This window comes from Trichechus manatus, unplaced genomic scaffold (genome assembly GCF_000243295.1).
Source record: "Trichechus manatus latirostris isolate Lorelei unplaced genomic scaffold, TriManLat1.0 scaffold00143, whole genome shotgun sequence".
NCBI classification, from domain to species: domain Eukaryota; kingdom Metazoa; phylum Chordata; class Mammalia; order Sirenia; family Trichechidae; genus Trichechus; species Trichechus manatus.
In genome coordinates this window covers 4,885,367-4,899,206 of record NW_004444079.1, presented here as the reverse complement: position 1 = coordinate 4,899,206, position 13,840 = coordinate 4,885,367, and the positions used below count along the sequence as shown (strand labels likewise).

The 13,840-nt window shown below is 41.4% G+C and overlaps 1 protein-coding gene across 1 annotated transcript in view; it reads right to left on the bottom strand.

The window, feature by feature from the left end:
• Nucleotides 1–13,840, bottom strand: part of SIK3 (SIK family kinase 3) — a 272,938-nt gene that overhangs the window by 19,028 nt on the left and 240,070 nt on the right. Inside the window, exons 7-15 of the mRNA XM_023739963.1 lie at nucleotides 11,989–12,107; nucleotides 11,314–11,424; nucleotides 10,920–11,060; nucleotides 10,420–10,497; nucleotides 10,218–10,327; nucleotides 8,625–8,778; nucleotides 8,205–8,360; nucleotides 4,764–4,834; nucleotides 2,400–2,543 (exon numbers count right to left, since the gene is read on the bottom strand). Of these exons, the coding sequence (XP_023595731.1) occupies nucleotides 2,400–2,543; nucleotides 4,764–4,834; nucleotides 8,205–8,360; nucleotides 8,625–8,778; nucleotides 10,218–10,327; nucleotides 10,420–10,497; nucleotides 10,920–11,060; nucleotides 11,314–11,424; nucleotides 11,989–12,107 (1,084 nt within the window). The remainder of the gene's footprint in view (nucleotides 1–2,399; nucleotides 2,544–4,763; nucleotides 4,835–8,204; nucleotides 8,361–8,624; nucleotides 8,779–10,217; nucleotides 10,328–10,419; nucleotides 10,498–10,919; nucleotides 11,061–11,313; nucleotides 11,425–11,988; nucleotides 12,108–13,840) is intronic.

The window sequence follows — 13,840 nt, the reverse complement described above, 5'->3', positions numbered from 1 at the left end:
TAACGGACACATTTCTGATTCACTCAGAAAGCTGTGTTCTTGAAGCACTCTACATAGAAAGCATTCTCTACCATCAGAGAAATAATCCCAGGCCCAGGTATTTTGGGGCTTTTTCTGTTCAGGCTGTGAACGGACTGATACTCAGATCAGTCCAGTACAGTTACTTCAGAGAAACAGTTCTGATGTAGTTGCTCATTTTGGAAGCACTGATAATATCAACTGTGTTTTATTTTTGTTAGCAATCATGTTCAAACTCAGGACAGCCTCTACTAGGCTGATACTCCCACTATGCTCTTCAAACAGGGACTTGGGACCCAACCATTATAAAATCTGTCTTGTGTTAGCACAAAATCAATCAATAAATAAAATTTAAAAAAAAAAGTTTATTAATCACACATTTCCAGGATTGGAAAAGTTGATCAGACCCCTTCTTCTGTCTCCATGTTGGACTTCATCTAGTATACTCCAGAAGAATAGGTAATATATGCTCTTCTTTAATATAGAAAATGAAGGGAATGCAATAATCTATCCTGTCCACTTAATTTTATAGCCTTGGAACATTTTTTTCCCCCTTGAATATTAACCTCAATCTCTCCTGTTGCCATATTTTTACAGTGACCCCATCAAGACTTGCTGAGTTTGCACAAATGCCCCACCTTACACAATCTCCTGCTCAGAAAGCATTCTATTTCTTTCTATTCAAACTGGCATGGCCACAGGAAACTCTTGAAATACTCTATCAAGAGTGTTCACATGAAAACAGACAGCAGACACATTTCCAGCAGGCAAGGCCTTGACAATGACTGCAGGCAGGCTGGAAACCACACAAACGGAGCTGTGGGCCACTGTGGTCTTCTTTTAGTAACAAATGTAAACAGGATATAGGGGCTGCAATAAAGGCTGACTGTGGAGATGTGCTGATCTTCATGTTTCCCTGAATAAAGATACCTCCTAAGGAATACGGAGAATTAAATGAGGATATCCAAAGGTCTTAAGTTACATAACAAACTCTGACAAGGGCTGAAACATGAAGCGTCAAGCTGTGGGTGAGGGGAAGATGGAGACAAGGAAAGACGAAGTAATAAAGCGTCTATTAGGTAAGAGTGTACAGCTCAGAGCTATTGAGAAATCCTGGGAAATTTATGGGGAAAGAAAAAAAAAAAAGCAGCTCTGCAATAAATCACTTAAAGTACCCTTTGATGTGAATTAATAATGTAGGTCTTAAGAGATTTTCATTAGAAAAAAATAATGTCTTTCTGTGCCATCAGAGTTTTGAGTTTTATTTACCTGTTCCTCCTAACCATTTTTACTAAATTATTTTACAAAGTTTACTAAGTTGTTTTAAAAGCTTATCTTCCTTCTTTCAGAGTTCCAACGTGGCACTAATTATGTCTCAGCCTGCTCAGAGTTCACCTGTCTCTGCTGATTACATCAGTGCTCAGTAGGTAACTAAGCCACAATAAAAACATTGCGTCAAGCTTACCAGTGTGAGCTGGTTGCGAGATTTAGTAAAAACACACTAATAAACCTAATTTCCCTGGAAACTGACTGCTTTTCAACCTTTCCAAGTAAGACTGCTTTTCAGTGTCCCCAAAAGAGATTGGAATAAAGGAAGCTCTAGTAACTGGTGGTGGCTTTGAAAGTCTGTCCCATTAGCTTGGGGATAGCTTCAGGATGGACATAGCAAAGATTTTTAGTCATCAGCGTATTCTGGGAAGAGAATCATCTTCTTAACCTAGCAAAGCGGCCTGGTCCTATTTCCAGGCATACTTGGATTCAATTTTGTGAAGTTTCCTTGGTCAGGAAGGTTAAACTTGTTTTCATGTCTTCAAGAGAATGAATTATAAACGTAACAGAGACTAGCAAAAAGATTTTGCCATCAGAATATTGAAAGAATGACTTCTCAAGCACAAAACTCAAGAGGATGCAGCATCTCTGCTCTACCGTTAACAAAGGGATGTATCCAAGGTCACTGTTCAATGGTAACACGATATGAAATGCTCATTCTTTTGAAAGCGATGAGTTATTAAAGGTTGAGTTTATTGACATGGCTACAAATCTTCCTATTTCCAGTTGGCTTTCTAAGAGATTCACATGCTTTCAGGTTTCAAGTTCAATTTCATCTATGAGTCAACATCTAGAATCATGGCAATCAACTGCAGACAATAAACAGGTCTGCAAGATAACGGGAGAGAAGAATCTCATATTGCTCCAGGGCCCAGTAGAAAACCTTTGCCCTGTGCATTCCTTAGTGCAAGGAGCTTCACAGATCTAAGTTCAAGATGACAGCTGACTTCTATTTAAAGCCTTGATGCTAGTCACCATCACTGCAAGACTAGTCAGAAGGGTGCCTGTCCGAGGAGCCTCAAAGGGCTCACACAGCTCACACGGCTACTCACCGATGCTGATCAGGTACCAGGTGAGGAGGCCAGACCCGGGAACGGAAAGGCTGCTGTCCTAGCTGCCGTTGTAGGTCCGGTGGGATCTCAGCTGTAGGGTTGGTCATGGCCAGTGTGTGTCTTTTGGACCTATTTGCCAAGTACCTGCAACAAGCAGGAGCACATTTTATAGTAAAAAAGACAGACAGGAATATTCCTCAGCAAGAAGCATTAGAAGTTAATCCAAAGCACTCAGAATGAAACAGTGCCAGAGCTTAAAAAGGGCTCAATGGCAAGCAGATCCCTGACTGGATGGAAGTGAAACATGTCGAACTGGCCAACAAAAGTTGGCTTAATATTGAGGTGGCTGAATTTTGAACCTAATAGTAGCACTGAAGAGAAGAGAGAAAGCAGATCTAGCTCACCAAGATAAGAGGATCAATTTTCCCTACTTCAATCCATTCAACAAAAGAATTTTTCAGCTTGTTAATTTTATTGCTCTGTCCCTCCAAATTTTCAAAATACACGGTGGTTCTCCAATTCAGAGGAAATGAACCCTAACGAATTGTTCCTAGAGGAGACATTCAAAAAGATTCCATAGGCCCAGGTTCTGAGACTTTCCTCACTGTAGGTCACTGAAAACAGATCCTTCCATTTGGGGATAAATGAGTTCCAAAACCGCCCCTTCCCTCATGCCTCATGACTGTAACTCAATCACCAGAGAAGAAAATTGATGGTGTCCCCAGGAACCTAACATTCTCTAGAGAATGAAGAAATAAAACCACATGAAATGTTTAGAATTGTTTTTTAGGAGAAAAAAGGTAAGGCAAGAAAATCGAAGAGCTTCAAAAGCTGAAGAGGTCCCCAAGCTGATGAATTTTATTCTGAAGATGTTTCAGATCTACCACTTAGTCAATACCATTAATAAGATATTAGTCTCCCTCTGTCTGGCTAATGACTTCCTCTACCACTGATGCTGTTCTAGGGCATGAATAAAAGAAGCATTATTCCTTTTTATTACATCAAAACTGATAAGCATTTTAGCCTTTAAAGATGGAAGAACTGGAAGAAGACCATGGCAAAGAAGATAAAATAACTGCCGTCTATTTAAGGTAAAAAGGCAGTAAATTTCCTAATTTCTCATTTCCTTGATCTTTGTGACACCAGCAGGGCCCATCTGCAACCTTATTTTCTCTGTTGTCAACAAACTATAGCATCAACAGCATCAAGAGAGAGAAGAAAAGTTACCACAATTTTCCTTCTACTGGCTAAGCTGTAGCAGGACCTGGCCCACCTGCCCCCACCTGTCAAATTTAACTGTTCTCTTTCCACATGGGCCCAGTTCCTCTTAAACAGTGGGTCTCATACAGAGCTACTGGGGGTAGGAAGACACTACTGACCGGCAACTGCCAGGTTCTTAGAAAATGGTCTTCTTTCATTTTTAACCACTTTGTCCATTTAAGCTAAAAACAGTTAACAGACTGTAATTAGTGGTATGTAAACTTGCCAAAGAATAAGCCATTAGTGGTTTAATATCCATTTGATAAAGACACCCAAAGTTTTCCCAAGAGCCCATGAAAACCATTTTATTTCAACTTCCCTCGAGGAAAAAAACATATAATCTTGAAGAACACCTGTATTTCTGGGAAAATACATGCTGGATTCTCATCAAACCCCCTCCCCAGAAAATAAAAGACAACTCCCGCAAGGGGGTGTGCATGGAGCTGAGGACCACAGCTAATGGACAGAGGTAAAATGAACAGTACAGCGTGCCTGATGGTCACTGCCATTTTCTGTAAATTAGACATCTTTCAACAAGGTTCTGCAAACAGTGTGTATTTGCATCTGCCCCTGGACCAAACCCCATATTCTTTTTTTTCAATATATCTTTGTTGGTACAAGGGGGTGGAAGAAGCACAGAAGCACACAGCAAACAGTACAAGAGGTATTCATTCTCCTGGAAAGGAAAAGTCCATGCCAGAGGTCCATGGCCAGACTAGCTAGGATCACTGTCATCCCAAATCTCCAACTCCTTTTCAGTAAACAGTTCTTGGCAGGTAGGAGTAGGCTTTGTGCCTTGTGAATACTATCAGAGTTGCGATATGAAGGCAGGGGGCAAGGAAGGAAGGAGGGAGGAGAGAAAAAGTTCTTATGGTTATTGCTGTCACTTAGGGGACTTCCAATGGTGCTTACAGAAATGAAATTTTCTGGGTAGTCTTCTGTGTACTTCCAAGTGGGGAGAACATGCCATCTGGCTTGAGCAAAGAGACCACACAAATGTTGAAGCTGCACTGTACCACCTCCTTGGGCAGAGGTGACCGTTCGTTGGTTGCAGGGGGAGCCTGCCCAAGGACGTTCTGCAAGCACTGCCAGATGTCACATTACCTCTGCACAGCTTCCTGATCTGGCTCCCCATCTGAGCTCTCCTCATCCACAGGGGTAACTGCTGGCACTGCCTGAAGAGAGACAGGAAGGAAAAGCTCAAGGTGGTGGCTTATTCTGCAATGTCTCCTATTCTAGAAACCAAACTTGGTCAGGCCCTTCTGTTAACTTCCTTATTTGCAAAACTTTTCTTGGACCCCTGGGTCATACAGAACTTTCACATACCTTTCTATTTTCTCATTTTTACCTTGCTCAGGTGGTACTAATTTGGATTTCTTCCTCTTATTCATCTTCATTCATTCATTTATTGATGCAACAAATAGCTGAATGCCTACTGTGTTCCAGGGTAAAATGTGAATTTACAGATATAATCTTTGCCCTCATTTTTACTGTCGAGTGGAGGATAGAGATAAGTAAACAGACAATTACGAAATAACATGACCATATCCTCTAATGGGGTGCTTGGGAATTTAGGAAGGCATCCTGGAGGAGGCAACACCTGACCTGAAACCTGAAGGATGGATAGGAGCCAGCTACACAAACAGGGAAAGGGGTCACAGTGTTCTAGGCTGACAGAGAAGAGAAGGCCTACAAGTGTTTGAGGGCCAGAAAATATAGTAGAAGGTGTTTACCTGAATGTCTCAGAATGGACCTGCTTCATATTAGTGTTATTTCCAGAGTTTAGATGTCTTACCTCTAGGAAAGCATAATGGTTTTTAAAAAAGATATATATTTTTTCTTCTTCTTTCCATAATGATTTTTTAAAAGTAAATTTTAGTACATAACATGTTTGCATAATTGCAGGTCGATGTTTTAAAATAGTTGTTACCCACCAAAACATATATGGTATGTGAAATGAGAACCACCATGTTGCATGCATTACTGAGGCTGTTCCTCTCTGCACGTGGACTGGAATGCTGTGCATCCTTGGTAGTTGCTCACAGCCTGGTGGCTCACAGAATCACCATGTCTCACCAAGTCATACTTCAGGTATTATAGAAGAGCATTTTTTAAATGATGATTATTATAAAACAAAACAAAGCAAAAAAATAAAAAATAAATTTTTTTTGGAGTAATTTCATTGTTTGAATGTCTCTAGGGTTTCCAGATCCTTTACTACCGCAAGGTAGGGTAGAATGAACAGAGTTAGGCAGGAAGTGGCTTCAGATGAGGCCAGAGAGGAACACTATGGCCAGTTATAAGTGGCCTTGAACACCACATTAAGTTTATTTCGAGGGAGGGCAGTGGTGAATCACTAAAGGATTTTAAACAGGGACATGATGTTATAAGATTTATTTTAGAAAGCTAGCTAACTTTAGTTGTAGTGTGAAAAGGGATGGTGATGGGGATCAGGAGATAAGACTGGAAGCAAGGAAGCCAGTTAGGAGGCCATTGTGCCAATCTAGGCAAAGGACGACAGTGACCTGAGTTACGGAAAGGGCAGTGGAGATGGGGAGAAGATATTTGATTCACAGGAGTTGGATAACTGATTTGCACTAGGGAGTAAGTGAGAAAGAGAATTAAAATTAAACCAAAACCCATGCTCCTAGCTTGTGTAACCAGGAGAATGATAGTTCCATTCACTGTTACTTGGGGGTAGGGGAGATAGGTTTCAGAGAGTCATGATAAGTTTGTTTGGGGACATGTTGGATTACAATTGTTAGTACTAATGGGATAACCACCTAAATCTGTCTAGTGAAACCAACAACCAACCTGTTGCCATCAAGTCAATTCCGACTCATAGCGACCCTACAGGACAGAGCAGAACTGCCCCACAGGCTTCCAAGGAGCCGTGGTGAATTCGAACTGCCGACCTTTAGGTCAGCAGCTGACTGCTTAACCACTGTGACACCAGAGTAGGCAGTCATATAAACTGACGTGTGGAAGTCAAAAAAGCATTCCGGACTGAGAATCAGATGGTGACTGAAATAATGGGAGTGGATAAGTCATCCAGAAAGAGTATGTAAAGTGAGACGAAAACAGACCTAAGATAAAACTCTAGGTTTTGCCAACTCAAGGAACAAGCAGAAAGTCAGCCTGAAAAGGAGAGGCAGGATTTTTTATGCTGTTACAGAAGCCAGAGGAAGAAAATATTTCAAGGAGAAAAATGGTTAACAGTGACTAATAGAGTTGGGAGGTCCAAAATGCTAGACTAAAAATGTCCACGGGATTTATCAACAAGAGCTTGTTAGAAACCTTAGCAAAAACAGTTACAGTGGACAGAGTAAGTTATCCCACCTCCCATAAAAGCTGTTCCTGATCCTTCATAACCTACACTGATCTTGCCCTTCCCTCAATGCCTCTGTCACCTAATATTCACATGTTATTTACTCTGGCACTTAGTCATACGTGGCCCTTTATTATTATCCAAATACTTCACACTTGTCTTCCCATATTATAAGCTCAGTGAGGCCAAGGACAAATATATAATTCTTCCATTTTCTTTGTAACTGTGTTAATGAAATGGTGGCCTATGGACCATGCTGGACCACAAACTAGTTTGTTACCAATCTGTGATAAGGTAAGTGGAGAAATCAAGCATAAGCTTTTATAAACTTTTATAACAATTTAACAGCAATTTTGTCTGTTACACTGAATAAAAGATTTAGTCTTACATTTTATGCGTTTTTAAATTTTCATTTTTCTAATAATTCACTTTTACTGTATTTTATAAAAGGATGAATCCATGATGGATTGAAGGGGAAAAAAAAAAAAAAAAAAAAATACTGGTCCTCTACCGTAGATAGTTTGAGAGTCATTGCCCTAAACACCTAATAAGGGCTATGGATATAGTTAGTACCCAGTCTCATGGTACTATAGGATTGAATGAGTGAATGAATAAATGAATGAATGAATTTACCTATGACAGGAAAACAACCAGGAATAAACAGAACCCAAAAGAGGAAAAAAAAAATCTTTGAAGATGGCCATCGTAAAAAAAGACAGGACTGACTAGGGAAGAGCTTGTGAAAGCCAAACAATCAAGTGATTCCGGGTTGTACCAAAAACGTGAGGTATTGTTGATCAGAGAAGACAGGGTTGGTGAGAAGGTAATTTTAGAAACCAATCTAAAAAGCAACTGCATACAGAGAGAACAGTTCTATTCAACTGCCTTCTAGCAAGGAAGTTATCTATGAGAAAGCCTGACAGGAGTGTAGTTGTACTTAACTAGGGTGACTGTAAGTGGCCCCTTGCAGATGAGGCTCTCCAGGGGCGGGGTTCATTGTAGAAATTATTTGGATAAGTAACGGAGTTAGCCAACGATTAAATCTAGAGAATTCTACTAGCCTGAAGAAAATGGGGATATATTAAGCATCATAAATTTAAAGAAAGAGGAAATTCAGACATGTAGGTTGGAGACTCCCTGGAATCCCAAATCTAAGCCCACACCTTCTTTATCAAAAGCCTCTGGGAAACTAAACTGGACTCTGCACTGCTACTCACTGGTGTCATGGTGACAAGTGGGGAGGGTCCACGTGGGCGCTTTAGCAGCTGCTGGGCATGCAGCTGGATGTTGGCTCCTCCATCTGATGCCCTCCGGCCAAGGGGGCCCATTCCATTCAGCAGCTGTAGGGTGGGTGGCTGTAACAGGGACTGCTCCTGCCAGGAGTAGAGTGGGAAGCATAGAATAGTGAGGTGGGGAAAAAAGTAGGGGAGAGAAGAGCCATACTCTAATCTACAGAAATTAAGGGATCCTTCAATAGTGATCTAGACTAATCTCCCCTTTCACCCAAGCTGCTTTACAAGAGAAATCCTCCTTCTCTATAAGGAAACCCTTAAATCCTGGGGAAGAACCCTCAAAGCCTCTCAAAGGAAGCACAAATTTGTTTCTTCTGGGGCAAGCCCTCTCCCATATCCAAGTACCTTGTACTCAAGCTGCCCAGTTGGTTGCAGATTTTGCATGGGCAACAGGTTGTGCATGAAGTTCATGTTGGGAGCTACCTGCAGGAATTGAGCCTGCGGGCTGACTCCAGGAAAGCCAGGTAAGAGCTTTTGCAGATCTTCCATAACTTCCGTGCTGACAGAAAACAGGATGAAGGAGATGCCTGGTTAATATTCTACTCAAAATTGATGGCATGGCTAATAAAATTTATTAATAAAATTTATTTATTTACTTCTTTTTAACTTTCCTCCTAAATTTGTATTTTTCTCTATGATCCCCGGGCAAAGTAGACACCTAAATTTGTGGGATTTTACTCTCTGTCACTTCGTTCTTTGGGACTGGGAGTGCTATCCTTCACTGACCACTCAGGAGTGCTATTCTTCATTGACCATTCATGTAAAACCAACAGCTCTGAGCCAAGAGGAAATACTGGCAACAGTCCAGTTCAGGTTTTCAAAGCTTGGAGGTGAACAGCCGGTTTCTGGAGGACATGGGCCATCCGCTAAAACAATGGCTACCCAAAGTAGCAACTGATTCACCAGGGAAAGAATGCAATTACTCCTGTCAGTGATGACAGGACAGCTAAGTACTGGATGTGCAGGGCTGTCACGCTACAACAGTAGGTTTTACAGCATACTTTAAAATAAATGATCTTGCCACTAACAGAGGGACACAGGACTCCACCCCTTTGCAGCTGACACAGTCTTTGGGGCCAGAATGTTCCCCTATTGTCTTGTTAAGATGGTAGGCTGAGAATGAGAAATGTAAAGCAAGCAAAGCAAGGGAGGCTTTTTTGGAAATTCACTCCGAGAAAAGAGATTATTTATAAGAAACCAGCTCTCCCCCTAGATGAACTTTCAAGAGAACTCTTGCCACAACCTTCTCTTCCCGACTCAGCAAAGAAAATATCCATAAAAGAGGTAAGGCTATTCTCAACACTGAAAGTCTCTATTATAGAATGAAAATGGAGATAGGTGGCCTTCAGAGCATCCAAAGATGGAACTACAGATTACTTCCCCAGTGTGATGGCATCCGAGAACATCTTGAAGGACTATTTTGGGAAACTGGTACCTATTCAGTGTGTTTTTGGATTCTTGGTCATTTAATTTGTTATTTGTCTACATTTACAAATTACATCATATCATTTGTCCTCATGTACCTACATTAGTCTTGCTCTAGAACATCTCTAAAACAAAATATTAGACGACAAACAACATCTCTAAAAGCTGTCAAAATCAGATAAATTTTAAGAGGTACTTTATGTGACTTAGATCAGAGGACCTCAATGTTTGTGGGCAAAGATGCTATGATGCTCTTCACCAGAGTATTGTAATTAACTGGTATGATGATGGCTAACGGCCCATCAAACACTAAGGGCAGCTTTTAATTCTTCAGTCAAATTGAGTCTGATCTACCAGGGACTCTGAATTGGGTTAAATACTTGTCTTGGCCACTGGATTAGATCTCCTTTGTGGGATACAATGAAATAAGAAAAATGTGCCATGGTAGCAACTGGAAGTCAGGAGGAAATTCCTTGCCCTGGTGTAAATTAGGGTTGCTGGCCAGATACTCACCGTGGGTCGGCCACCCCCACTGTGTGCCTCCTCATTGACAAATAGCGGACCAACGCTTCAGGGGAAGGCTCTTCACCCTCATCACTGTCTAAGTTCACTGTGCCATCCGCCTGAGGTGGAGGAAACACAATCCAATTAGAAAGAGGAAGGATACGGAAAAGAAAGGGGTTTCAACTGACAATTATCAGAGGTTGCTACTTGCCTCCACAATTTGGTTCTCTGGATTGATCAGCTGCACCTGGGGAACGCTGATGTTCACTGTGGTACTTGCCTGCTCCGCCTGGAAAGCAGCACATATACAGACACACATACCTTAAGCACTAGAAGGAAATAATGATAGTATTTTTTAAGTATTCTTGATTGCTAAAGTCTACGTTTCTACCCGACTTTGGTTCTTCTCTCTACCCTTAGAAGCTACAATCATGAAACATTCTTTAGAGGAAGTCTCTTCCAATGATTTGCTATTTCTTAAAACAAAATGCAACTATTGTTCCCTGTCCCAAGTATTGGAATGCCCTTCCATCCTCTCCTTCAAAGAAAGGTTCAGATCTTTGTTCAATCTCTGATAAAAGAAGAGGTGAGAGATGGGAGGGGACAAAGAGAAAAACAGGAAACCCTCTTGACTTAGGGTTAGTGAGCAATGGCTAACCCTTTGCCCTGGTGTTACTTGTCCTAAATCAGGTCACTGGAGTTATTGCCCACCTGGATATTGACTGGTGTTTGAAAGGCCATGGCTCGGGGCATGCTAGGTGCTCCAACACGCAATGTTTTATGTCTCTTATGTCGATCACACAGCAGACTGTAGATTGCACTATAGTGATCATAGGCATCTGATCTTAATGACTACCAAGAGAGAAGGGAAGGGAGTGAAAACTCCTGGTGAAATGGCATGTCATTGACCAAAATCCTTTCAGTAATAACATTAGAAGACCGAAGAACCTTCCTTCCTTCTTTCCCAGGCCCAGGGAGGGGCAGAGAAAGAAGAAGAGGAAGAAAACAAAAAGAATGAAGTTCCCAAAAAGGAGAAATATTGGAAAAAGCAGGATAGAACGAGGACTGCTATACTTCATTTTATTCTCCACTCCTTTAGAGATACCTGTAGTGTCCGCTCTTTGTCCAGTCCCATGTCCTCCATGGCCAAGAGGACATCTTCATTCAGGGGGTCCGCCTGCCTTTCTTCCTTTAATTGTTGGCATTCAGCTATTAACTGTAAGTCATAAAAAGAAGTAAGCTATCAAACCTCCAATTAACCATGTCAACATGGCATATCATATGCAATGATCAAGCTGTTCTATGCTTGGCGCATATTACTGTCTCATCCCTAGCTTGGGATTTTTTTGGCCTCAGACGAAGGCTAAACAAGACAGTCCTGGGTATTCAGTTGTGAGCAGACAAAATCCCTGTTTCCTGAACTCCTTGGGGTACCTGGGATGGCCATAATAAAGGTGTTTTTTTAAACTGAGCCATTAAACTGGGCACACTAAGACAGGAGGAAGGAGAAATCCCCATGGTGGGTGAGCTGCAGAACTGTGGGCTCTACTGTATCAAAAGCCAGGAAGAGACTATGATTTGGGGACAAATGATAGGGAACTAATTTCACTCTTCTCCCAGCAACTCATCTGGTTTTAAATTTCTTCTTGCTTGCTTCACTTGCTGCCTTAGTATCACACAATAATTTGTTCCCAACGCCCACCATTTCAGATCACACACAACAAAAGAGCCTGAAGTAGCTCTAAGAGTTGTTCTCTGAGGCAAGTGGTACCCAGCTCACCCTGTCAAAGTTGGGATCAGCGTCCCCTAGCTTCATCCACTTGTGTTTGCAGATCTGCTCCATCGAGAGGCGCTTATTCGGGTCTAACACCAACATGTGGCGGATCAAGTGCTCACATTCTGCAACAGACAAACAGCCTGCCTTCAGTCCTTGGTGAGGGGAGGCACCTACAGAGCTGAGAATCTATGAGGCAATGTGAACAGGCAGATTTTCAAGCCCCTTGCTTCTAATTTTGTCTCTCTTGCTCCTTGATCCTACCCACTTCACTGCTTACTCCAGAAAGTGACTCGGCAAAGACAGAAACAGAAAAGAGAAATTCAAATCTGGCAACTGGTTAGTACCTCCACTATAAGTCTGACCAGAAAAAGTCGGCGGATAATCCATGTATTTCATTTATTTATATTACATATGCCCCATTTAACACAGTTAATGAAGAGCTGAATGTCCTCTAAAGATTCAGATTACAAGGTTCTTAAAATAGTCAGTTCTATCCTTTTATATGTATTCTTATGTGCATACTAATGCTTTTGGCTTAGGTGTCCAATGGCTCTCTTCAAAACCCAGGGAATCTGAAATTTCTGATTGTACAGAGTGTGGGGAGAGGAGCACAGACATAGGATATCTTCCCATCACACATTCGCTTATCATTTTTGTCAATGTTGTTTAAACATTCATAGGTGCATTGAACTGGGCTGTGAACTATACAGATTCAAATCAATAGATATTTTTTTCTGGGACCTCATTACATGTTATATTGCACAAAGAACAATGGATTCAAAATTAAGAGGCCTATATTCTGATTTCAAAACCACCCTCTATTTCTATAAATTGGGAGTGTTGAGGATGATGGAGAAGCAGTAGTTGTGACGGAGGTGGTGATGACGATTATGATAAAAATAGTCTTCTGGGCACTTTACAATTATTACCTCATTCAATCCTCATAGCAATCCTAGGAGGAAGGTACTATCATCGTTCTTATTTTACAGAGGTTAAAAGTCAAGTCCAGAGAAATTAAGAAACTTGTCCAAGGTTACATGGTTAGTAAGCTAGAATTTAAACCAGAAAGTCTTACTCTTCAGCTGGTGCTCCTAACCACAATGCTATACTGCCTCTGTACTGCACAGAATTGTCGGGGGGGCAGGGGAGAGAGCCAAATCCTCGAGCCATTAATTCAACATCTTTATCCAAGCCACCACCGTCTCTTGCTTAGACTACTGCAAAAGACTCCCAACTTGTTTTTCTGCTTCTATTCTTGCTCCATTACAATCCACTCTCCGCAGAGAAGCCTAAGGGTTTTTCTACAACATAAATCTGAGCATATCATTACCTTGCTTATAACTCTCCCGTATTTTCCCATAACCCTTAGAATAAAATCCAAAGTCCTGCGCCTACAAAGCGCCTTCCTACCTCTCTGACCTCGACTCCTGTGACTCTCTCCTTTGCTCATTAAGTTCCAGCCACACTGGCATTCTTTCTAGTTCTTGAATATGCTTAACACACTCCCATCTAATGGCCTTTACACTTGCTGTTTCCTTTAGCTGGAATGGCTGCTCTTCAGACCTTCACATGGCTGGCTCCTTGTCATTCAGGTAAGAGCTTAAATGTCACTTCCTCAGAAAGCTCTACCCTGACTACCTAATCTAAAGTAGGCCTAGGCCCCCAGTCATTCTCTATTACATTAGACTGTCTAATTGTCTTCACAGAACTTACCACTGTGAAATCATCTTATTTATTCATTTACTTGTTTATTGTCTAACTCCCTCACCACAATGTAAGGCCCATGTCTTTTTCACTGCTATACTCAGTACCAAAACCCCCAATACAAAAAAAAAGGTCATTACTCCTAATAGAA